General features: G+C 40.1%; 1 protein-coding gene across 2 annotated transcripts in view; it reads right to left on the bottom strand.

Moving 5' to 3' along the window:
* Positions 1–26,678, bottom strand: part of AHR (aryl hydrocarbon receptor) — a 108,131-nt gene that overhangs the window by 24,569 nt on the left and 56,884 nt on the right. For both annotated transcript variants that reach the window (XM_075827297.1, XM_075827298.1), the window contains exon 3: positions 547–653. In XM_075827297.1, coding sequence (XP_075683412.1) covers positions 547–653 — 107 coding nt within the window. The remainder of the gene's footprint in view (positions 1–546; positions 654–26,678) is intronic.

Genomic DNA, 26,678 nt, shown 5'->3' with positions numbered 1-26,678 from the left:
GGCTGTAGAACTTTTCATGAACAGCCCAATAACATGACCGATCCCTATTGACATCCGGTATCGTATAGAAAACGACATAATGACGTAAATAGTAAAAACAATAATGACATTTCATAACCTTAGTTCTTCCTGATAAAAAGCAGCTAACCTGACAAAAATTGTTCAATATGGAAAGGTGTTACACAGTAGGGATGTTTTTTTTAATGCTATTACATCGGCTGTGCACCACCTATAGTCTTAAAAGGGAGGGGGGAGAGACCGGGGTAAAAGTAAATGTAAGATTTAAAAAAAAGTTTTTTTTTTATTTTAAAAAGTGCCAAAAAGAAATTATTATTAAAAAAAAAACAAAAAACGAAAAAAAAAAAAAAACTTTGTGGCAAAGCTAGTAAACGGAAAAATACTGGGGATAGCCAACCTAAAATGTCCCATGGAGCGCACATAATAGCATGATTTTAGCAGCCATCTAGAACCAGCACCATCAACAAAACATGACTGACGAATGCTACAAGACGAAAATTCCTCTACAGGGATGATGGTTTCTCATACCTGTAACAGAAGTTCTCCTTCCAGTAAACGCAAGTCTTCTCCCGGTTTAACGGTCCTTCGATTGTCACTGATTCCATTGGCAGCTTTCTTGGAACTCTGTAGTGCAACTGCGAAATTAAAAAAAGAGCATATTGTTAGGATGTCGAAATCCAAAGCAAATCATCATTAGCATTCTCCTCTTCTGTACAACCACCACGTAGGTTAGCTGGATGGTTAGTGCCACAAATGTTAACTGAACTTCGTGAGAAAAGTTTTGGCAGAGATATAATAAGGAGGAATATACATGTCCTACCTGGCACCCATAGAATTTAGTTTTTAATGATACCATTTATTGTACCATAAAATGTACTGGGAGACTAATTATTTGTGTGGTAGAAAAGGGGGTGAAATAAGAAAAGTGTTCTGTATATATGTATGTATGTATGTATGTATGTATGTATGTATGTATGTATGTATGGTATATACCCATGTAGCTCAGTGAACTGTAAAAAACTGTTGTATAACAAACACAAAAAACACTAACGCTAACACAAATTTTTTTTTGACATTTTTTTCACGTAAACCACAATTTTTTTTTATAACACTTAGTATCACTTACTAACAGATACGTGACGCGACTGACGCTGACTAACTGACAACCGATAGACATATGAACGGATTCCGATGGATTGACCCAGAAGAGCTAGACAACTACCTAAAAACTAAATCTAATTATTATTTTTAGTGAATTATGATGGAAAAAAAAAAAAATTCATGTGACAACGTACAGTTACGGAGTCGTGTGGCTAGGGGTTAATAGCTGACGGATGCCACCGTTACGTGATATTTGTACTATTATGGCATCCACTCAAAATGTCCTAAAAAAACCAAAAACACATTCAAAAGCTCACGGTGTAGAAGTTTAACGGAAGCCTATGACTATAGGCTTCCACGTTAGAAAAACAAACCTAGCAGTATACTTTTTTTGTGGAATCCATCTGTTTCGAAGAGCATAGTCTACTATGCTGTTAATACCTTAAAAAAAATAGGTATACCGACGTATACCAGCCCGATGGCTACTCATGTCATGCCATGGGCTAATGGAGTTCTGCTGGCGTACACACTAAACCTACATCACAAACGTGGTGGGAACAGGGCCTAAATTATAATTTTAACTCATGTTTCAAATTGCAAAGTCAACCATCAGATGAACAAGATCTTCATGAAGGAAGACATTGACCATTGCTCGGCTTCTTCAGCCAAAAAGGAAGAACGAACAATGGATAGGCACAATACAAGTCCAGCAGATGGAGAATACTGTACTAGGAAAGTATGGTTCTTGTATTTTCTTTTTCATTTTATGAGTCACCCAGAAACAGATCTTCAGCTTTGTGATGAGTTGTTACTATACATTGCGGTAAGATATTATTACATAATCAGAAGAATTCTTGGCTAGCATATCCGACCAGAACGTGTGCATAAAACCATCAGACGATCTATGTAACCTAGCCAAAGAATGTTACATCACATCTAGAGGCCAATATATAAGCCTTTTATTACATAGAGAATAAACAAAGAATTCCATAATGGAAAAAGTTCTCATTACAGAGGAAAAAGACATCAGAATACCTGTAAGATCAGAACTGGGGCAATTATTTAAAAACCAAACTACTAGGTCTAACAATGGAAATGTATTGATACATTGATGGATGAGCCCATGAAACCTGACAAATCATGGAACAGGAAAGTCCAGTTGTTTATAGATTATATATAAAATTTAAAGTAACCGAACTTCCTATCAATTATATCTATTAATTGTCGGCGACTATTTGTAATTTCACAAGGTTTAAGAAGATTAAAACTGGCAATAAAATATTTGGGCTGAAGATTAGTGTTAGATTAGTTTTCGGATTGAAATCAATGGGAGGCATTTTCGGGCCGTTTTTGACTTAAAAAAACCTCATTATGAACATAGCCTTACAGTGAGCATAGAAAAACTCAGCAAAGCAAGTGTAAGGGCTTGTCCACACGTAACGGAATTGCTGCAGAACATTTATACAGCAATTCTGCAGAAACTAGCAGGATTTCCGCTGCGGAAAAATCGCACCATTTCTTGCGTTTTTTTTACTGCAGAAAATGGTAGTTATTTTGCTGCGTTTTTTTTCAATGCTGGGACATTGCGACATCTATGAAAAACGCAGCAATTCAGTCCACTTTTCGCAGTAGGAATTGATATGTTGCGGTAGGAAAAAATACACACCGCAGGTCAATTTGTGGTCGGAAATTTTACACACTGTGTGGATGAGATTTGTTAAATATCACCCCACTTTGCTGCTACTGTATTCTGCTGCGTATTAACCGTCCGCAATTCCGGATGGAAAATAAGCAGCAATTCCGCTATGTGTGGACAAGCCCTAACTCAAGGACAAAATAAAGAAATAAAATTCAAAAAGTTAGATAAAAGGAGAGGAAATTTTGATTGGAAATCCCAGAAGTGATCTTCTGATATATGTCTCCATGACTGGTCTGAAGATAAATGTGTATCTCCAGTACCGCACCACTCACAGCCATGAGACAAGGAGGCAGAGAGTGAGCTAGGCCTCTTAGCATGGATTCACACGCGGTAGATTTTGTTGCAGAAATATTCTGCGACTTTCCATTTACCAGCATGCACGTGCTGAAAAAACAACCCCATTTATCTGAATGTAATAGATTTTCAGTCGCCAAAATTTTTGCAACAAAACCTGCCACGTGTGACTCGGTTTCATGCTTCCCCGTAGTCGTGGCGACGCATCTCTTGAAGCACAGAATTCTGGGTAAGTATAAGATTATTTTATTTGCCATTTTTGGGGCGGAATCGCAACATGCGCTATATGTTGTGGGTTTTACCTCCCATTGAATTCAATGTGGGATGCCCGCAACAAAAAAGCAGTGATTACGCAAATACAATTGACATGCTACAGAATAAAAAAAAAAACTGCACCGAGGGTCAATTTCTGCGTGTTTTTTCCTCTTCTGTACGCAGCATGTGGATGAGATTTGTTCAAGTCTCATCCGCTCTGCTGCTACTGCATTAGGGCTTATTTAGACGAACGTGTAATACGTCCGTGCAACGCGCGTGATTTTCACGCGCTTCGCACGGACCTATGTTAGTCTATGGGGCCGTGCAGACTGTGCGTGAGTTTCACGCAGCGTGTGTCCGCTGCGTAAAACTCACGACATGTCCTAGATTTGTGCGTTGTTTGCGCATCACGCACCCATTGAAGTCAATGGGTGAATGAAAATCACGCGCAGCACACGGAAGCACTTCCATGTGACGCACATATTCACGCAACAGCAGTAAAAACTATGATTGAAAACAAACATACAGAGTGTCATAATGATGGCGGCTGCGCTAAATTCATGCAGCCAAGCCTCATACGCTGCTGACACACGGAGCGGTTATGGACCTTTTGCACGCGCAAAACGCCGCATTTTTTGCGCGCGCAATACGCACACGCTCGTGTAAATCCGGCCTTATGCTGTGGATTTTCTGCAACCAAAACAGCTACGTATGAACTCGGCCTTAGACTCTTGCATTAAGTATGGAAGCCTTGCTCTGTGGCTCCACCTTTGCAACAAAAGCTCCTATACCATTTCTCCACATTTTATGAGGTGTGCAGCACGGAATTTATCCATCCAAGACAGACCTGTACCACGTCAATGAATTAATGCAACTCAAACTACTTTTTAAAGGATTAAAAAAAAAAAAAAAAAAAAAAAAAATCGTTGATCACATACTGTTTGTACACTGTACAGTAGTTTCTACATTGTAGCAACCATGGCAAGCAAGGAGAGCTCCTACATTGCAAAGGGAGCAGACTTTTTTTTCCCATCACCTATATTAGCAAATTTATTTATTTGCAGTAACATGGCCAACCATGAGAACATAAATAATCTTGGACAACTCCTTAAGGCCCCATGTGTACGACTGTATTTTTCATCCGCAATTACGGACCCATTCATTTCTATGGGCTACGGACACCTATCAGTTTATTTACGGATGGGTGTCCGTTCCGTAACATATATAACATGTCCTATTCTTGTACGTAGTTGCCGCACAGAATGCCCATAAAATTCTATGGGAGCTTCCGTAATTACGGACGGCTACAGATGAGCACCCATAGCGGTCTGTAATTACGGAAGCTTTGCTTGGCGACACCAGGTTTGCAGATGTTGCACAACATTTGTGGTTTTCTTCTTTTTATGGATCCATATATACCGATGCATTATTTGCGGATACCGTTCTGTATATGCGGATAAGTTGCGGATGACTACGGCTCCGTATTTATGGATGGATGAAAATACAGTCGTGTGCATGGGGCCTTAATGTAAGCCAAATTTAACGGACTAAACTTTTTATTTTCCCACTTTCAGGCAGAAATGCCACTGAAACAAAGGCAGAGAAGGGGAAAAGGAGAATTAGCAGGACTTAAATATTGGTTACGGGAAAATCCCTTTATCACCGATTCACAAGATCGGTGACAAATATCTCATCGTGGGGGTCTGACCGCTGGGATCCCGCCGATCACGAGAACGGGGTTTCCTTGCCATTCCTGGAAGCCCCATAGGAATGGAGTGGTACAGCATATGCTCGCCACCGCGCCATTCATTTCTATGGGTCTGCCAAAGATAGCGCTTGGCAGCCCCAAAGAAATTAATGGAGCGGTGGTCGAGCATGCCCACTACTGCTCTATTTCTATGGAGCTCCCAGGATCGGCAAGGTAAGCCAGTTCTCATGATCAGTGGGGGGTCTCAGTTGGACCACCACCGATCAGCTATTTATCCCCTATCCTCTGGATAAGTGATAAATAAGGATTATGGGGAAACTCTTTTAAACTCTGCCTTTCTTTATCATATATTGCGATATTAACCCTTGTAATTATAAAAAATGTATGTAAAAATGTTGTCACATGCTTACAGGTTGAATCCAAGGACGAAATCCCATAATCACCCACTACTGAGACACATGCGTCAATGAGATGGACTGGTCCGGAGGATAAAATGCATGCTACGCGTTTCTGAAGGTTGCAGGATACATGTTAAGAGCTTTTTATTCACTCCAGAAATCCATCGCTTGATAGAATTTGCTTTCATTTGTTTTCAGCTGGAACCACAGATTATAAAATATAGAAGACTGAAGTGTGCTAACATAGCTGGAAAATTATATGAGGCAGACTTAAAAGATTTGTACCCGGGGCCTGTAGCAGCGACAGACTCTTAATATTGTTGTATCAACACTATAAATTATTTAAGACTTCGGGGAATAAAGATAAGCTTAGCCTTGCTCCGAGCTTCCAACAGCGTATTCCACTCAGGAAACCGCCACACAAAATATACTAGGAATTAAGTAGATCCACCATCACAGATCACACACGAGGCTGTCATTTCTCATGTTTGGCTTTTAATGGACTCAATGTTATTTAGTAAGTAATCCGTCCCTATTTAACCCTTTAAGGACCGGCCTGTTTGGGGCCTCAAGGACCAAGCCATTTTTGTCCATAGTCGCATTCTACGAGCCATACTTTATTTTATTTTTCCCATCGTTGCAGCTTTATAGAGGCTTGTTAGTTGCGGCATGAGTTATATATGTTTCAATGGCACCATTTTGGGGTACATATAAATTGATTTGCTTTAATAAATGTTTTATGGGAGGGAATGCAAAAAAAACAAAAAACAACTCTGCCATTTATTGTGCTTCTTTCTGCTGTTTTCTATGCGGTGAAAACAACAGGTCAACTTTATTCTATAGGTTGGTATGAATGTGGCCGTACCAAACATATAACGTTTTTTTCTTGAGAAATGAAAAAAAAACAAAAAAAAAATAAAACACGTTTGTGTCATCACATTCCGAGAGCCATAACGTTGTCATTTTCCCATCGATGCCGCGGTGTGAAGGCTTGTTTTTGCAGGAGGAGTTGTAGTTTTTATTGGTACTATTTTATGGATTAGCTTGTATTACTTTTATTTTAGGGGAAAATGCAAATAAAACAGAAATTCCTGTTTTTTTTGTTTTATTTTACGCCAAGCGTTATAATAACTAGTTAGCTATTTTTGTTCTACAGGTTGTCACGATCGCGTTGGTAGCAAATATGTATTTTTATATGGTAAACCCCCCAATTTTTTGATATTAAAAAAAAATAAGTTTCTTTTTTGGGGTGGGAGAGAATTTGTTTTATAAAATGTAAAAAATCAGTTTTAATTTTTTTGTCCCACTAGGGGACTTGCCGCAGTGTTCTTTTGATCGTTTGTATAACGATCGTGTCGTGGCACGCCAATGGGCTGACAACTTAAATCCTGTGGTCGCTACTGACAGTGTCATGACAGAATCTGAGTTCGTTCTGATCCTGGCAGTTGCTGCAGGACCACGGCTTTGTACTACTGCTGTAGTCTTGCTGCTGATCGCACTGGCAAAGCAACATTGTCTGCACGACGGGAGCGTCATAGTAGGGCGCTGGTCCAATCCAGACTTAACATACTAAGAGGCAGTCTCCCCTTGTAATCGTGCTTTTACGTGCATAAACCCACATTAAGAAAAACTTGACTGTTCGTGTACTCCGGACCACCTTGTCAGTCAGTGGTCGGAGAGCAGCAAGAGAAGGTAGGACGGGGGTGCGGGTCCCAAAGGTCAGACCCATATCTACGATTAATGGCATATCCTGTAGATGCCACAAACGTCCAAGATGGGAATACCCATAATATTTTCACTATATTTAAACCTTTTCAGAATTTTGTACAGTTTTAAATTGGTCTCATGAACAGGATAATTAATATTTTATAATTTCCTGTTACTTATATAGCACGGACATATTGCAAAGCGCTGCACACAGACTACGGTCGTCATTCACTACAGTTCCTAGCCCCAAAAATGCAAGTTTTACCTACAATTGGATTCGTTTTATATGCGAACACAGGATCAGGCTGTAGATGTGTCAATGCGGAAGTAGAATATTAGGTGTGTGTAATGTTCCCAGATAAGGTATTAGATAAGTGGGGCATAGTACTCAAAGAGAACAATAGACATTCACACAGTGCGAAATGGATCCGTGAAGGGGTTAAAGGTTATTCGACGACTCAGGGAAAAAAAAAAAAAAAAAAAAAAAGAGACCCGTTTCCTGTAATGCAGCCCATGTACTGTAAAAATACAAAGCTCCACAGCTATCAAAGTAAACTCACATTTCCGAGTTCCGATTTTAACTCTGCTCATGATCTGTCAACATTGCAAAGATTTAATATACATGACAGATATTTCCTCCAGCTCTGCAGTACGGATTCCCGTTACATTCTATGGACATGACAAAACCGCAGCGAAGAGTCGGCTTTACCAGAACAAACCTACCAAAAATGTAGTTTACTTATTGGGAACTCGTATTTACTCTTTATCAGAGACCGGAATGAACACACCGTACAGCGGGAACATTTACTGATTGGGATTAACCATTTCGCTGCCACGACAATTTTCACAATTGGGACTTCCAAAAATAAATCCTGATTTATAAAATAAACAAAATAATATTTTCCGCCACCTCACATTGTAAAACAAATGGCAACCAGCACTTTTTACTCATTGGGGGCCTTTATTTATGGTTTATTTTTTTATTCGTTTTATAGCGCCAACATATTCCACAGCTCTGTACAGAGGTCGTCCTCACTCTCTGTCCCCATTGGGGCTCACAATCTAAATTCACTATCTATATGTTTTTGGGGCCAAAGCATAACGGTTGTGTAAGGTCCTGTTCACATCAGTCTACTATGCTATTGTTTCCGCTAAAAAAAACAAAAACTTTACAGAACGGAAACAAAACGGAAAAAAAAAGCAACAGAAGCATTACCATTGAAATCAATGGTAATGCAAATGGAAGCTATAGTTTCCGGTCATCAGTTCCTCTGACGGAAAGGTCAAACGGAACCGAGGAATGGAACCTTGTGGTGGGCCAATGGCTGCACAATTTTGCCGGGTATTACCTGCAAACTCGTGAAGCCATTCTCCACCGCATGTGGGCATAGTTTTGGCCGCCTCTACATGGGACCGTACCTTTAAAGGAAGCAAAAAGTAGTCTGGAGGAGACAAAAGCAAAATACACTGTGCTAAGAAGATTTGCAGTGGTTACCCGATTCTTTGCAACAGCCCAAGCACTTTGTTTGTTATTTTATTATTCAGAAACCCACAAAGGACAGCAGTGTCATCATCACATGGGAAACTATGGTTTTCACTAGAGTTACCCTTTAAAAGGGAACCTGTCACCAGCATTTCACCTATTAAACCAGCAATACCTGGTGGTAGTGGGTGAACAATCATTTCTATATAACCTATAATGGTCTTCTTAGTCGGCTCTGTAGCTTTAGTATTCCGTTATCTAGTGGTCCCACACCGTATGCTAATAAGCAGAAAAGAGTCAAATCTTCATTCCTCAAGCCTTTCCAGGTTTTCCCCGCCTCCTTACTTTTGATTGACAGCTCCCCGCCTTCCCCCAGCACACAAAATCCTGAGCTTGCGCATTGATGTCCTATTCTAGTATGTACGTACAACGGGACACCGGATTATTACGATAAAAGGCGCAAAATGTTTGCAGACCATTATTTACAGTCGGAGGACGAGTTTAGGAGAGGGGATAATGACAATGAACTTTTGATAGCAGCGGCCAGTGAGGGATAAGTAAAGTTCAATAGGTGAAATGCTGGTGACAGCTTCCCCTTAAGGACTGGGTGTGGCTGACCAAATGGAGTAGGTGTCCAAATTATATTTTTAACATTGTAATATCTCCCGAATATGGACTTCAAGAGAACCTTTCCCCGGGTTAACCCATACATGTGCAGCAGAGTGCACCATTTAATAGGCAGTGCTGTACAAACCTTGTCTCACTTTAAACTAGGTTTCTAGTCTCCTCTGTTATTTGGATATCGGTGCCGTTATATTTGGTGCCTGATATGTATATAGGCATCTGAACGGTCAATGGGGCGTTTCTTTTATTGTAAACGGCATGGGAGCATGATACTTAGCGCTGTGACACTGTCCAATCAGCTACTGACAGTATCAGAGCGGCTTGTGCGGTGTGATCTCTCTTGCAAGATCAAACAGTCTTGTCGTCCTTGTCTGCAGAGAGCTGAAGAGAGCGTCGGGACACGCACCTATCTCTAGAATGGGGCCCCCTAAACCCTGTTCTACCTTTTCCTGCCGGCCACTTCCTGACTATATAGACGGATGCTAAGAAAACTGTGTAGCTTTCTGAGCTACACTGTTTCCGTAACTCCTATTGTAGTGAATGCCAGTTATGGGTGCCACGTAGCATGTAAGCATGTATGCCGTTTCCGGAATCAGTGGGACTGGCATCGGACATATCCTGTGGATATTTTATAAATGTCCCAGATAGTAAAACCCCTTTAAGGAGTTGTACCATCAGAATTATATACAGATTTAAATCATAAATTAAACTTTACTAATCCAACCAATAAAATAAGCTACAAGCTAAAATAGGAATCGCCTGGTGGCACAAGCTGAATTTTTCTAAGTGTCACTTTACATAATGCTGCTATTGTAGTAACTGTAGGGCTGCAATAAACTTTACAATGTTTACAAAACTTCTGACTCAAGTTTATACGGAAATCTATTCCCCCAGCTCACCTTGTCACAAGTGATCACCTTCAGATCACGTCTACGAGTGCTTGCTTAGATGGTAAAATAAAAATATTACTAGTGTCAAACTTGAAATCGAAGAGTAGGGTCAAAATCCTTATTTCATGTGGATAATCTCTGTGGTAAGTATGTATTTAATAAAAGGGGTTTTCCTTCACACTGGGCACAGATTTGACCGTTCTGCCAAACAGGTTGGCGTTCTGGCATTGCAAACTTACAATTTCATAACCCAAGAGTCAAAAGTTCAACTGTGTTCTAGATTAAGCAAGCAAAACGTCCATTAATAAAAAAATCAGAGTACGAAAGTCCGCTAAGAAACCCCATAGAACTACTTCCATTTCCTTATATTACGGACATTTGCATTAATACATTATATTATGACATTATAGATTTAAGTTTGTTGCAATGAAGCAAAATACAGATAGAATTCATGACAAACTGAATAGTATGAATAGAGAATATATATATATATATATATCACACACACACACACACACACACACACACACACACACACACACACACACACACACAATATAGGCCTCATGAAGGCTATTTTGCAGCCGCAATTAATCCACATTTTTGCGATATAAATCGCACTCATTCTTTTCTATGGCCCCTTGCACACGACTGTGATTTACACGGATAGGTGTGGGGGCCGCAAATCCGGACTGCTAAAACTTAGGACGTCTGATTGGCTTTCCTCAGAACGGTTTACAGGCTCAATAGAAAGTTTATGAATACGTGCACCGCTCGCTCGGTTTTCCTCAGAGAGACTATCAGAAACGCAGCGGCACAGCACTCACCCGAGCGCTTCTGCAGCTTTGTTTTAGCGATCAGGTGGGGGTCTCAGAAGATTTAATCAGTGGGGATCTGAGCACTGACATGTTACTGTGACAGGTCAGTAGTTTTTTTTTTTTTTAACGTTTAGTTACCCTTTAAGAACATACTAGTGTCTAAAATGGGGTGTTTGATGGGGGTTTCTAATATATAGGCCCCTCAAAGCAACTTCAGAACTGAACTGGAACCTAAGAAAAATAGGCAATACTTCGCTTCTTACATTATACTGATAATGAGCCGTGCCCATCCAGAGATGACCCCAGTTTTGACCGTTTGTATAAACAGAGACCCCTATTAGACCGTTTCAGTGCCCGGTTTTCCCAAGCATACACCCCCGAGAAGTGTATTTCTATTGATGAGTCCTTGGTACATTTTAAAGGGAGGCTTCAATTCCGCCAGTACCTGCCGAGTAAGAGGGCAAGGTATGGCGTGAAGATGTATAAGCTGTGTGAGAGTGCATCAGGGTTTACCTACAAATTTAGGATATATGAAGGGAAGGACACCAGTATTCAGCCCCCAGAATGCCCCCCCTTACTGGGAGTTAATGCAAAAATTGTGTGGGATTTGGTGCACCCACTGCTGGACCAGGGTTACCACCTCTACCTGGATAATTTTTATACCAGCGTCCCACTCTTCAACTGCCTCGCTTCCAAAAGTCCTGCGGCATGCGGCACTGCTAGAAAAATATCTGAGAGGCCTCCCTAAGACTCTGCTTGGGCAAACACTCAGAAGGGGTGAGCGCAGGGCACAATCTAGCAGCAACATATTGTGTGTCAAGTACAAGAACAAGAGAGATGTTACACCAGTACCCATGTACCTGTACGAGGTACCAGTACAGAGACCCCCAAACCAGACTGCATCCTGGACTACAATAGGTACATGGGAGGGGTGGACTTGTCAGATCAAGTCCTGAAGCCCTACAGCGCCATGCGGTGTGGTATAAGAAGCTGGCCGGGCACATCATACAGATGGCATTGTACAATGGGTACGTGCTACGTCGATGTGCAGGCCAGAGGGGAACTTTCCTGGAATTTCAAGAGGTGGTTATCAAGAACCTAATCTTTAGGGACCAAGAAGGGGACACCCAGTACTTCTGGAAGCGGGGCCACACGCATCGTACCAGGGCAACACTTGCCAGAAGAAGTTCCCCAAACTGGCAAGAAGGGAATTAGTCAAAAGAGGTGCAAAGTCTGTTATAAGTGGGGGATAAGGGAGGACACAATATATCAATATGACACGTGTCCCGAAAAACCAGGGCTCTGTATGAAAGGGTTTAAAAATCTAAGGGATCTATGATAAATTTTAAATCTACCCGGATGCACTCCGCACAGCTTATCCCCCTCATCTTTCCCTTCTGAGCCCTGCTGCGTGCCCAGGCAGCTGATAACAGCCACATGTAGGGTATTGCAGTACCCAGGAGAACCCACATTACAATTTATAGGGTGTACATCTCCGGTTGCGCATGCTGGGCACAATATATTGGACACTGAAATGGCATACATATATAGAAAATTGCAAATCTCACACTGCACAATCTGCTGCGCATTACCTTTTAGACAATACCTGTGGGATCAAAATGCTCACTACACCTCTGGATGAATGCCTTAAGGGGTATAGATTTTAAAATGGGGTCACTTCTTGGGGGTTTCCATTGCATTGATACCTCTGGGGCTCTGCAAATGCGACATGGCACCCGAAAACCAATCCAAAAAAATCTGGATTCCAAAGAACACATAGCACTCTTTTCCTTCCGAGCCCTCCCATGGGCCCTAACGGCAGTTTATCATCCACAAATGGGGTATTGCCGCACTCAGGACAAATTGGGCAACAAAATGGGGTATTTTATTTCTTGCGAAAATAAGAAATTTTGACCAAAAATGACATCTTATTGGAAAAAATTTCATTTTTTAAATTTCACAGCCCAATTCAAATACGTGCTGAGAGAAAACTGTGTGGTCAAAATGGTAACAACCATTCATAAATTCCTTGAGGGGTGTAGTTTCCAAAATGGGGTCACTTTTGAGGGATTCCTACTGTTTTGGCAACTCAACACCTCTTCAAACCTGGCATGCTACCTAAAATATATTCAAAGAAAAAAAAGGAAAAAAAAAAAAAAAAAGGCCCCAAAATGCACTAGGTGCTTCTTTGCTTCTAGGCCTTGTGTTTTAGTCCACAAACACACTAGAGCCACATGTGGGACGTTTCTAAAAACTGCAGAATCTGGACAATACATATTTAGTAGTGTTTCTCTGGTAAAACCTTCTGTGTTACAGAAAAAAAATAGAATAAAATTGAAATTCAACAAGAAAAATTAAATTTGCAAATTTCACCTCCACTTTGCCTTAATTCCTGTAAAATGCCTAAAGGGTTAAAAAAAAACCTTTCTAAATGCCGTTTTGAATAATACTTTGAGGGGTCTAGTTTTTGAAATGCGGGGTTTCTAATACATAGGCTCCTCAAAGCCACTTCGGAACTGAATAGGTACCTTAAAAAAGGCTTTTGAAATTCTTAAATATATATATGAGAAATTGCTGTTTATGTTCTAAGCCTTGTAACGTCCAAGAAAAATAAAATGTTCAAAAAACGATGCCAATCTAAAGTAGACATATGGGAAATGTGAACTGCTAACTATTTTGGGTGGTATAACCATCTGTTTTACAAGCAGATGCATTTAAATTCAGAAAAATTCTATTTTTTCAAAATTTTCTCTAAATTTTGCAGTTTTTCACAAATAAACACTGAATATATGGAACTAATTTTACCATAAAGCCCAATGTGTCACGAGAAAACAATCTCAGAATCGCTTGGATAAGTTTAAGCATTCCGAAGTTATTACCACATAAAGTGAAATATGTCAGATTAAAAAAATGGGCTCTGAGCCTTAAAGGGGTTGTCCGAGATTTTTTTTTTAAGTACATTTAGAAATAAATTACACATATTAAAAATTGCATAATATACTTACCTGTGCAATCATGCTTCTGTTCTCCGCTCTGGCTGCTTCTTCCTTCTGGTCACTTGAGCTCTGACGTCACCTTTTCAGCCGCCTCCACTGTCGTGTCGTATCCCGATCACATGGTCTCGCACCAGAGAGACCTCGGATGGTATACGACACGTCACTTGTCACGTGGTGTATATCTGCTTCTTCTGCTTCACAGCCTGTAACGCGCATGCGCTGTCACTGCTGTTCTCGCGGTCCCTGCTGTTCGAGATAACAGCAGGGGCCGCGCATGCGCGTTACAACAGAACAAGCCGATATACACCACGTCACAAGTGCCGTGTCGTGTACCCGGCAAGAATTCAAGATCAACAACGCGGCAGAGCCGGAGCAGAGAGAGACGTCAACAATCAAGTTCCCGACGGCAGGACCTGGAAACGGGGCCACTTTGGAAAACATAAGTATATTACAAATGTATTTATTTTTTTAACATAAATGATTTAATGGTGTTATTTAAAATATTATGTTATCTCGGACAACCCCTTTAAGGCCAAAAGAAGGCTGCGTCCTTAAGGGGTTAAAAAGGTCGCTTGACAATAAGCTGATCGCATGGTGACTTGCCGGCTGGGAAAACCAACAATCGACTGTAATCTCTGGGGAAAACTGACAACTAGTGTTCAGTTCCCCCGTTACTTTCTACTTTTCTTTCCATTTGGATTGACTATGGATTTTGGCTAATATATATATTAGGTTGTCGAGAAAATAAAAAAAATAAAAAAAAATTATATCCGGGCCAAATACTCTAAAATAATGTTTACAATATACTTACTTATGTTTTCCCACCACGCACACGGTCGGTCACCATGGACAATACGTCACTATTTTTCTTCAATGCAAGAACAGGCTATATGATGATATTTCTACATGAAAGGATGTAGCAAAACACTATTTTTTATTATGATCTCTTAAATATACTGTCCAGACAACATTGCAGTCTCATTTTACGCACGGATACAGTTGCGGTTTTCAGCCTATTGTCCATTTATATGTACTTGGATGCAGGAAAGCTAAAGCTGGATCAGGAAACAAAGTTGTGTGAAAGTTTTATAGACTTTTTTTCCACCTCCTTTTACCTTACTAACGTTCCAAGCTTATTGGAGTAACAGATAGAAAGATCACAAGGTAAGGCAAGGTGACTAGAAACAAGAACCTGAAGGATGACGGCCTGCATAATCTCAGGAAAATCATTGCTCCATCACATGCTTCTATAGACTCAACTACTGTATGTGGCAAAAGCTTTTTACATGTAATCTGCATATATGCAAATACAATCTACACAAAGATTCATACATTAGTAAAACATTTTTAACATTCCTTGCCCTGTAAAAACTTTGCTGCCATAATTTTTAATGTATTCCGCGTTTAGTTTAATGTTAGATTTTGACCAGGCAAATAAAGGGGTTGTCGGCATAGGCCAATCCCGGTCCATGGATTCGGATGTCAGAGCAGGGGAGGGGGGGGGGGATTACCTGCTCAGGACAGCTCTTTTGCAGTTGTGAAGCTCTTTCCAGTTGGGGGTCTGTACATCAACATGTATTCAATTATTAAAGTCAGTGAGTGCTGTATTCTACTACCTTATACCTGCAGCGCCGCATGGTGTTGCTTTCCCTGTAGATTACAGCCGATCGCTAGGGGTTGCTGCGTTCAGATCAATGTTGGGGTGGCACCCCGAAGAGAGGGGACTAACCTAGGTAGACAACAATTTAATGTCGTGTTTAGTTTTAAACATTGTACAAGTTACTACCTTGTCTGCGGTTTATTTCCTTCAGTGCGGACTGATTTTAAGCTCCGAGCGCTCCATTAGACTGGGTTCGCATGGTGCATTTTTCACATGCATTTTTTGTTTTAGTAGATAAAATTCCATGTTTCTCAATAAGAGTTCATCAACCAAATCCCTTCATTTGTTCTCCCTCAAGCTTTTAAAATACCGTGCAGTCATTTTTGAAGTTAATAAAACAATCTTCTCCATGTATTTTCCACAGCAGGGAGTTATTTTAAAGCTCCTATAGGGGTTTTTTTTAATCAATTTTTTTATAGACTCAATGGAAAACATACCCAGAAAGGTTTTAAAATAAAGGCAAAGAAAGTATCATGGAACAACAAGGCAGACTAATCAAGAAGTCTGGAAAAATAAATAGGTGACCAGCGCTATATGAGCTTTCTTGGCTGGCAAAAACAAAAACCTTTATATGATAATTGTGATATTTTGATTCTAGGTGGGAGAAATGTTTAAAATCGAAGTTTGACAAATGGAACACCTCATATGCACAAGACCGTAACATTTATCCGCAATTACAGATTCCGAATTGCGGATAAAATACTGACCCATTCATTTCCATCGGCCACGGACACCTTCCCGTATATTTACAGGTGTGTGTCCGGGCCTATTTATCGCATACAGACCGTGCTCCTATACTTATTACTGTGAGCACGGTCGTCAAATGCGGGTGACACTCTGCGGCCCGTCCGTGCAGTATTTATTGACCGTGTGCATGAGGCCTTACAGAGTACAATTCATTGCAAAGTCATAGAAAAGTTATCTTTGGTATTACATAGGATTGTGTATGTCTAATATGCGATTCGATTTTTTCCCCTCCTGTAAATTGTCCACTTCCGATTTGCAAAATACTTCCAGTATATGATGCAGAGACCGTCGTTTTTTGCAACATAAAGGAGACTTGTTTGTTTTTTCACTGTTTGCACTGCAAGTACTTTGATGTTTGGTCCCTGCTGTTTGTCAAGGAAATAGCGTATGAGCGCGATCCTACAGATCCTGAAAATCTGGCCAGTCCTGTTATGCCAGTATTACGTGCACTGAACATGTAACCTCCTCTGTATAATTTACAATAGGTCATTATAGCATGGGTTTTGTTATTATTTGCAGTGCACACAATGACTAACACTAATATCATAAACAAGAAGGCATAGCCTATAACTGCACATACAGGGTTTCTCTCAAAATGCATGTGTTGCAGTAAAAAATAATACATACAAGTCTGTCACTGTAGATATTTTCTCTTTTAATGAAACGGCGCATATATATATATATATATATATATATTATATATACACACACATACATATATATACATACACACACACACACACACACACACATATACATACACACACACACACACACACACACATATACATACACACACACACACACACACACACACACACACACACACACACACACACACACACACAGTTCAGAAGCATGATATACCAAAGTAGGGATAGTAACCTGCCTTAAACAGGAGTCCATACAGAGTTCTCGATATCAAAAATTCCATATAGCCCCGCCTATCCAACACTGATTGGCAGCTTTCTACCAATGGGAAACTGACAAAGAAAAAATGATCGACTTGAGGCACGTGAAGTACAAAAAATATATATACAATCTTTATTGAATAGAGACATGAGACAAGTAAAAAGATGGAAATAAGGATAAGTCACACAATAAAAAAGGACGTCACATCAATCATAAATCAGATGTGCTAATTTGGTCAACATGTTGGAAACAATAAGGTATTATGGCAGCGAATAAATAAATAGCAGCATACCTGGCTAAAACACATATATGCATATATTTCGTACAGTAGTGGCGATTTAAGTAAAAAAGAAAATGTATAAACAACGCCAACAGGATACAATAGTATAGAGCAGTTTAGGTGTGCAAAAGCTGGTTTTGAAGTGTAATCAAAGAGTTATAGGCAAAGTTTTGTGCAAGCTGCTGAAGATGGCAAGTATTTGTTCAACATACCAGTAGACATTGTGATGCAAAGATGGGACGTCTACACCCGACGCGCGTTTCGGCACCTGCCTTCGTCCGGATCGCCACTACTGTACGAAATATATGCATATATGTGTTTTAGCCAGGTATGCTGCTATTTATTTATTCGCTGCCATAATACCTTATTGTTTCCAACATGTTGACCAAATTAGCACATCTGATTTATGATTGATGTGACGTCCTTTTTTATTGTGTGACTTATCCTTATTTCCATCTTTTTACTTGTCTCATGTCTCTATTCAATAAAGATTGTATATATATTTTTTGTACTTCACGTGCCTCAAGTCGATCATTTTTTCTTTGTCAGTTTCTCATGCTAAATCTTTTGATCGACGCACCAAGTGTATCTTGGTCAATACTTAGGATATGATAACGTGCCGCTCACATAACTAGCAACAGTGCTTTACAGTGTAAATGTTGATGCTTCGAGCACTATTATCATCATCATATTCTGTCTGTTGGTATTCTTTTGGTCTATAGCTTTCTACCAATGTACAGTATGTGGAGAAACCGGTCAATCAGTGGGCGTGGCTAGCTGCAGCCTATGAATACGCGCTGCATGAGAAAAAGTGATTTTCAGAAAAAGTACTGATCATTGACAAGTAAGTAATACAGCGTTGGAATCAGGGTCTATAGCACTACTTTATGCCCTCAGATAGGCAGCATAACAAAGTCTAAAAACAGATCTGTCCTGTCTTTCTGTACACATACGATGTTCTATCTGACCTTGTAAAATCGTACACACTGCAGATACCAATACGTTATGGACAATTTTATTTTCTGAAAGGGAAAAGGAGGCATCTAGACAGTACTTTGAATCAGGTATTCCGTAAAAAAAAAAAATCCTTTCTAACATTAGAGATTGCATTGGTTGTGTCCTATAAATAATAAATGCTTTTTTCTACTCCACTGAACTCACTCGACCTACATTATATGCCGTAGCTAACCTTGCCAAGGTTAGAAAGGAACATATAGCATCGCTGCTTCCCGTTCTTTATATAGACACTTCCTTTTCCATTTCAGCATCAAAGGACAAGTAAAAGGCCTTTCCCTTAAAATCTCACATCACACAAATGTGCACGTGAGCAAAACTTAGTGCGCCTATCAAGGGAATAGTAAAGCCTGAAAACCCTAAGCCATCCATGTACGAGGACTAAGCCTGCAGCAGGTGTTGAGTGATGGTGACCGACATATAATGTGTGAACAGATCCATTACAGAGGACCGGGTTTCTAAAGCTTTTTTTTTTTTTTAATGTATTATATGCAATGTGGCTTCTATTTGCAGGATTTCTTGTAAACTTTATGTCACAGATGAATAAAGTTCCCAATCTGATTTATAGTACATGTATGCAATATATGACAACGCCGTGGCGGCACAGTGTTTATGCAGTGAATTACAAAGGGATCTTTCCTTCCGCTGGGAAATACTCGCTGCTCTATACCTATGCAGACGGGTTGTACTAACATATAACACGGGCTGTATTGTTTTACAAAAGCATAAACCCAAATATATTCGGTAATGCACTGACATTTTTACGAGCTGGTTTACGATTCACTTCACTTTAAAGACATATGACATAAGCGGCAGGATCATAAAGGTAATGCTGGCTCTTCCCTGGGAAGTGACACTAAAAGTAAATAGACAAAGCTCCAATAAAGGATTCTCGCTCACATTACATTTAACAAGCTGCAAAAGGAGTGACAAGGACCAGGCAGAAGTTCTACCCGTGTGCCATCCCCGGAGTTATGACGTTCACATGAGACCAGTGTCCGACTTCAGAGATTACAGCTAGTTTAAAAAACAAAAAAAAACAAAAAAAAAAAAAAATTTTTTTTTTTTTTTTTTTAACCCTTAACCAAATTAACGAAATTTTAGCCATGTGTCAATTTTATGGCAAATTTTTGTTCTATTCCTCCCAACCTACATGTATTTGGTCTTGTTTTTCTCAGAACATAGGGCTTTGATATAACCGATATATTTTACTTTTTCTTTAAGATTTTCCTTTAGTTAACTTCTACAATGTGGGTGAAAACTGATCCAGCAATGTTTTGTATGATCTACTGATTTACCTGTAAAAACCGCACACGTAGCCAAAACATTTAAAAACGGCCGTGATATGCGATAAAAATGTGATTTATTTTTTTGCCCACATCACACAGCATTTTAGCTGCTGTGTGTGGCTTTACCCAAAGGGCCTGATTACATCAGCATTCATCGGTTCCGTTAGACCTTTCAGTAGAAGAAATCGAACGGAAAGCTGAACGGAAACTATAGATTCCGTTTGCATTACCATTGATTTCAATGGTAATGCTTCAGTTTCAGTTGGTCTCCGTTTGTTTACGTTCCGCAAAGTTTGTTTCTTTCACGGAAACCATACCGTAGTCTACTACGCTATTGTTTCCTCACACAAAACAGAAAATTAACAGAACGGGAACCATCTGCAATGGAAGCATTACCATTGAAATCAACGGTAATACAAACGGAAGCTATGTTTTCTGTTCATAGATTTCTCCAACAGAAAGGTCAAACGGAACAGGCCCTAAAACGGCATAAATAAAATGTTAGAGAATTATTATTTCTATAGATGCAAAAAAAATTACTGGGGAAAAAAAAAAAAAAAAGAAGGTGTAACATGTCTCATTGTGTTGACAGGCTGTAAGGCGAGGGAGAGGGTATGAATTCTATAAAAGTTTGTGATTTGCCATTTTTGTAATCACTGACTGGACGACACAGCGATAACATGCCCGGAGACCATGCGGATTGGTCTCCGGGTAAAACTTTGTCATTTCAGCTGTCTAATCGGAGCGGGAAACTCTGCAGTACGTATTAAAAACGTCCTTAGGCCGAGTTCCCACGTGGCGTAAACGCAGCAGAATTTTCGCAACAGAATTCTGTGCAGGAATTCCGCAGCATTTACAGTAGCAGCAAAGTGTATGAGAATTAGAAAATCCCATGCCCGCGCTGCGGAAATAAAACAACCAATTTATGCTGCATATTCATTGCTTTTCTGTTGCAGGTTTTTAATTTAAAACCCGCAACAAATAGCCAAGTGTTGCGAAATTTTGCAGCGGAATCGCAGCGAGTCCGCCGCAATTATCTCAAGTCCATAAAAAAAAAAAAATAACCCCATACTTACCCAGAACTATCTGCTCCTGCATCCAGCCCGGCCTCCGGGGATGACGTTTCATCCCATGTGACTGCTGCGGCCAATCACAGGCTGCAACGATGTGCTGCGGGTTCTAGGTCGATACGCTGCAGTTTTATCCGACCCGTGGGGTTACAGCCTTACAGAGATAGGTGTGGACTGCCAGGATGTTTATAGTCTATGGCCACTCAGCAACTCGTTAAGCATTTAAATATTGTGCCATGTTCACATTGGATTTTACAAGACCCTGTTCATATGCTGCAGAACGTTGCAGCAATATTCTGCTGTGCATGCCAAGCCTTCTCTTCCATTTTCTCACCCTCCATCTTCACCCATCTTACAGGGAATCTCTAGGCAAATATTTTTTTTAATGTAAATTTACATGCTGTCACATTCCCATTTGTAAAGCTTTCCGATCAGTGTCAGCGGTATTAAGTGCTCTTTAGAGCCCTTACATTCTGAAAGTCAGTGGGGCTCAGAGATCAAAAACTTCAGTGACCTTTTCACATGTAGCTAAGACAGATCACATCATTTTGACTGGATTTCCCCTTACATTGTCACCCACATAAGAAATAAAGGTGTTGCAAGTGATTCAAAGAGGATCTCACGGAGAAGATCTTCAAAAAATAAATCCCAGTGCATAAAACAGGATATCGGAAACAAGGAACGGATGGAAGAAGTGGCATTAACTATGTGCATGGCATGCTGGGAGTTGTAGTAAAGCACTCACTGCTCTTTTGACCTAAGGCTAGGAATTCGAATGTGGTTCACTTTATTTTTAAAAAAAATAAATGTATTTATTAAAGTCTAAAAAAATAAAAAATACGCATTATGGATGGCATGTCCAACAACAAAAGAATAATAATAATAATAAAAAATAATAATAAGTAATATCCAATGGAGAGATCTTCTGTCATCAGAAAAGGAGTTGAAGGTACAAAAGTGCTCCACGTGATTTCAGGGCGATGAGTTTGAGAACATGCCATATTTCTTGTATCTACATGTCCTACTGAAGCTTTCACTCCTAATGAGTTCCTGTTATTGTAGCGGATGTTGCCTTTATGAGTCCATGTTTTATAGGTGTTGGCACATGACTTTATGACTTATGGCATTTCCTTAGTTACAATTCACTTATGGTTAAATTGCAGCAGTCGACAATACACCAAGAACCAAATGCATAAAATACAGATAGCAACAACTGCAACATGCCGCTAGAAGGACGGGGGAGGGGGGGGGGGGTGAGAAGGCTAACATCTGGCAACACATCAGAGGATACGATGCACTGCTTTATTTAACCCCTTAATGACCGGGCATGTTTGTACCTTAATGACCAAGCCAGATTTGTCAAATCTGGTATGTCTGACTTTATCAGAGAATAACTCTGTGAAAGTTTTGAATATCCAAGTAATTCTGAGATTGTTTTTTCGTCACATGTTGTACTTTATTTTAGTGGTAAAAGTAGACTGATACAATTTGCGGAAATTAATTAAAAAATAGAAAAATGGAAGAAATTTTGTAAAAATTACCATTTTTCCCTATTTTTAACTGCAATATGTCACATATGTACACACATACTGCACAATTTTTTTAATTAAATATATATTTCTATCTCTTTACTCTATTTTGGCAGCACTTTTGAAAAAATAAAATAAATTTTCAGCAATTTAGACGACTTACAAGTTGAATAATAATTTTATAAATTTTGAAGTACATTTTGTTTTCCTGCACCAAACCAGGTTTTCAGAGGCTCATAGGTCTCAGAGTGATGGAAACCCCCACAAATGAGCCCATTTAGAAAACTAGACCCCTTAAGGTATTTACCTAAGGGTATAGTAAGTATTTTGACCCCACAGTTTTTTGCTAAATTTAATACATAGCAGGTGAAAAAAAATAAAAATTTCACTTTTTTTCATAAAAGTATCAGTTTGAAGACCAATTTCTTTGTAAAGCGACCATGAGAATGAAGAAACACACCCCAAAATCTATCACCCTGTTTCTCCTGTTTTCAAAAATACCAACATTGTGGCCCTAATGCGCTGCCTGGACACACGGCAGGACCCAAAAGGAAGGGAGCACCCGGAGGCTTTCAGGACTCATATTTTGCTTGAAAATGTTTTAGGCCCCACTGTACATTTGGAGAGGCTTTGAGCTGCCAGAACGATAGAAACTCCCCATAAACTACCCCATTTAGAAAACTAGACCCCATAACGTAATTATTTAGGTGTATAGTAAGTGTTTTGACCCCACAGTTCTTTGCTAAATTTAATGCATATCAGGTGAAAAAAAAAAAATCACTTTTTTCATAAAAGTATTAGTTTGAAGACCGATTTCTTTGTAAAGCGAACATGAAAATGAAGAAACACACCCCAAAATCTATCACGCTCTTTCTCCTGTTTTCAAAAATACCCACATTGTGGCCCTAATGCGCTGCCTGGACACACGGCAGGACCCAAAAGGAAGGGAGCACCCGGAGGCTTTCAGGACTCATATTTTGCTTGAAAATGTTTTAGGCCCCACTGTACCTTTGGAGAAGCTTTGAGCTGCCAGAACGATAGAAACTCCCCATAAACGACCCCATTTAGAAAACTAGACCCCCTTAAGGTATTTATCTAGGGGTATAGTTGGCATTTTGACCACACAGGTTTTTCGCTAAATATATTGGAATTAGTCTGTAAAAATTAAAATGTACTTTTTTTCTGAAACAACATAGAAATTTTTATTATTTACAAGGAATAACGAAGAAAATGCACCCCAACATTTGTAAAGCAATGTCTCCCGATTACGACAATACCCCATATGTGGTAATAAACTGCTGTTTGGACCCACAGCAGGGCTCAGAAGGGAAGGAGCGCCATTTGGATTTATGATTTTGCTGGAATGGTTTTCGGTGCCATGTCGCATTTGCAATGCACTGGAGGGACCAAAACAGTGGAAACCCCCCAAAAGTGACCCCATTTTGGAAAAACCTTCAAGGAATTTTTCTAGGGGTATAGTGAGCATTTACACCCCACGGGTCTTTTGCAGAGTTTATTAGAATTACGGCGCGAAAATTAATATCAACATTTTTTTCCACTAAAATGTTGCATTTTCTCATTTTCACAAGGGATAAAGGAGGGAAAAAAAACAACCATTTTTTATAAAGCAATTTCTCCCGAGTACGGAAATACCCCACATGGGGTCATACGTTTTTTCATTAGAAATGAATTAACCCTTTCAGGACTGATCCATTTTTTGCCTTCTTATTTTAGATTTTCACTCCCCGCTTTCCAAGAGCCATAACTTCTTTATTTTTCCATCAATAGAGCGGTGTGACGGCTTATTTGTTGCGGGACAATCTGTCGTTTTCATTGGTACCATTTTGGGGTACATGCGATTTTTTTTGATCACTTTTTATTCCATTTTTTTGCAATCCTGAGCAAAAAACAGGAATTCTGACACAGTTTTTTTAGGTTTTCTTTTTGCGGCGCTCACCGTACGCTATAAATGACATTTTTACTTTATTCTGCGGGTTAGTACGGTTACGGCGATACCATATGTATATAGGTTTGGTCCTTTTTTTTAGCGTTTGCACAATAAAATGACTTATTTATAAAAAAAAAAAATTCTGTGTCCCCATATTCTGAGAGGCGTAATTTTTTAATTTTTTAGTCAAAAAAGCTGTGTAAGGGCTTGTTTTTTGCGGGACGGATAGAAGTTTTTATTGGTACTATTTTCGGGTACATGCGACTTTTTGATCACTTTTTATTCTTTATTTAGGGAGGGGTGGTGACCCAAAAAATTGCGATTCTGTCGTCGTTTTTTATTGATTTTTTTTGGGGTGTTCATCGTGCGGGAAAAATAACATTACAGTTTTATAGTTGGGGTCGTTACGAACGCGGGGATACCAAATATGTGTACTTTTTTAACGTGTTCATTTTTTTTCTATAATAAAAGTCTTATTATAGGGAAAAAAGCATTTTGTGTTTATAGAACTTATAACTTTTATTTTTACACTTTTTTTAAAACATTTTTATTACTTTTTTAACTTGTCCCACTAGGTGACATTTAGACTTGCAGCTTTGATCGCTGCTAGAGTACATTACACTACACACGTAGTGTAATGTACTCTAACTGTCATTGTGACGTGACTGTCACACTGACAGGAAGCAGAGGAGGAACGGCCGGAGGCTGTTCCTCCGAGGCTTCCGTACATGGCAACCCGGAGGTCATTATCTGACCTCGATTGCCGTGACAAGCATCGGTAGCCCCCACGATCACTTCGTGGGGGCTGCTGATGTGCTTCAAACCACTTAAATGCGGCGACGGCAATCCGTCGCCGCACTTAAGGGGTTAACTGCCGAAATCAGCGGCGATGGTCCGCTGTCCGGCGAGACTGATGTCTCAGCTGTCTAGGACAGCTGTCAGCGCGGGTCTGTCACTCTGTGTTTACACAGAGTGACAGTTTGAAATGCGGACGAAAATGAACGTCATGGTGCGGGAACTAGCAGCCGACCATGACGTTCATTTTCGTCCTTGGTCGTTAAGGGGTTAAAGAGGCTCTGTCACCAGATTTTCAAACCCCTATCTCGTTTTGCAGCAGATCGGCGCTGCAATGTAGATTACAGTAACGTTTTTTTTTTTTTTTTTTAAAACGAGCATTTTTGGCCAAGTTATGAGCATTTTTATATTTATGCAAATGAGCCTTTCTTAAGTACAACTGGGCGTGTTTAAAGTTAAGTCCAACTGGGCGTGTATTGTGTATGTACATCTGGGCGTTTTTACTTGTTTTACTAGCTGGGCGTTGTGAATAGAAGTGTATGATGCTGACGAATCAGCATCATCCACTTCTCTTCGTTACCACCAAGCTTCTGGCAGTGCACAGACACACAGCGTGTTCGAGAGATGACGCTGTGACGTCACTTCCTGCCCCAGGTCCTGCATCGTGTCGGACGAGCGAGGACACATCGGCACCAGGCGACAGAGGCTACATCGACTTACCTGCAAACGCCGATGCTGCTGCAGAATCAACTGTAGCCTCTGTCGCCTGGTGCCGATGTGTCCTCGCTCGTCCGACACGATGCAGGACCTGGGGCAGGAAGTGACGTCACAGCGTGATCTGTCGAGAACACGCTGTGTGTCTGTTCACTGCCAGAAGCTGGGTGTTAACGAAGAGAAGTGGATGATGCTGATTCGTCAGCATCATACACTCCCATTCACAACGCCCAGCTAGTAAAACAAGTAAAAACGCCCCGATGTTACACACACACACACACACAATACACGCCCACTTGGACTTAACTTTAAACACGCCCAGTTGTACTTAAGAAAGGCTCATTTGCATAAATATAAAAATGCTCATAACTTGGCCAAAAATGCTCGTTTTTGAAAAAGAAAAACACGTTACTGTTATCTACATTGCAGCGCCGATCTACTGCAATACGAGATAGGGGTTTGAAAATCTGGTGACAGAGCCTCTTTAAACACCAATGCCAGTGAGACCTTAGGCTGCAGGTACAGGTCCAATATCCTGCCACATTACATGAATTTGTATTAATCCTACTGGACGTACGCCTTCACGAGAAGCAAAAAATATCCTGCCCGCTCCTTGCGTTCTCCGTCCAGACGAAACAGAAAACACAGGAAATGACAGAATTCTAATTGAAATGAAACATGCTGGGATTGCCTAAATGACACGTGATTCATAAATCAACGTCAATACCT

The sequence above is a fragment of the Rhinoderma darwinii genome, chromosome 5, assembly GCF_050947455.1.
Source record: "Rhinoderma darwinii isolate aRhiDar2 chromosome 5, aRhiDar2.hap1, whole genome shotgun sequence".
In the NCBI taxonomy this organism is placed as follows: Eukaryota; Metazoa; Chordata; class Amphibia; order Anura; family Rhinodermatidae; genus Rhinoderma; species Rhinoderma darwinii.
The sequence above is the reverse complement of the archived record's forward strand: the minus strand, read 5'-3'. Positions and strand labels throughout refer to the sequence as shown.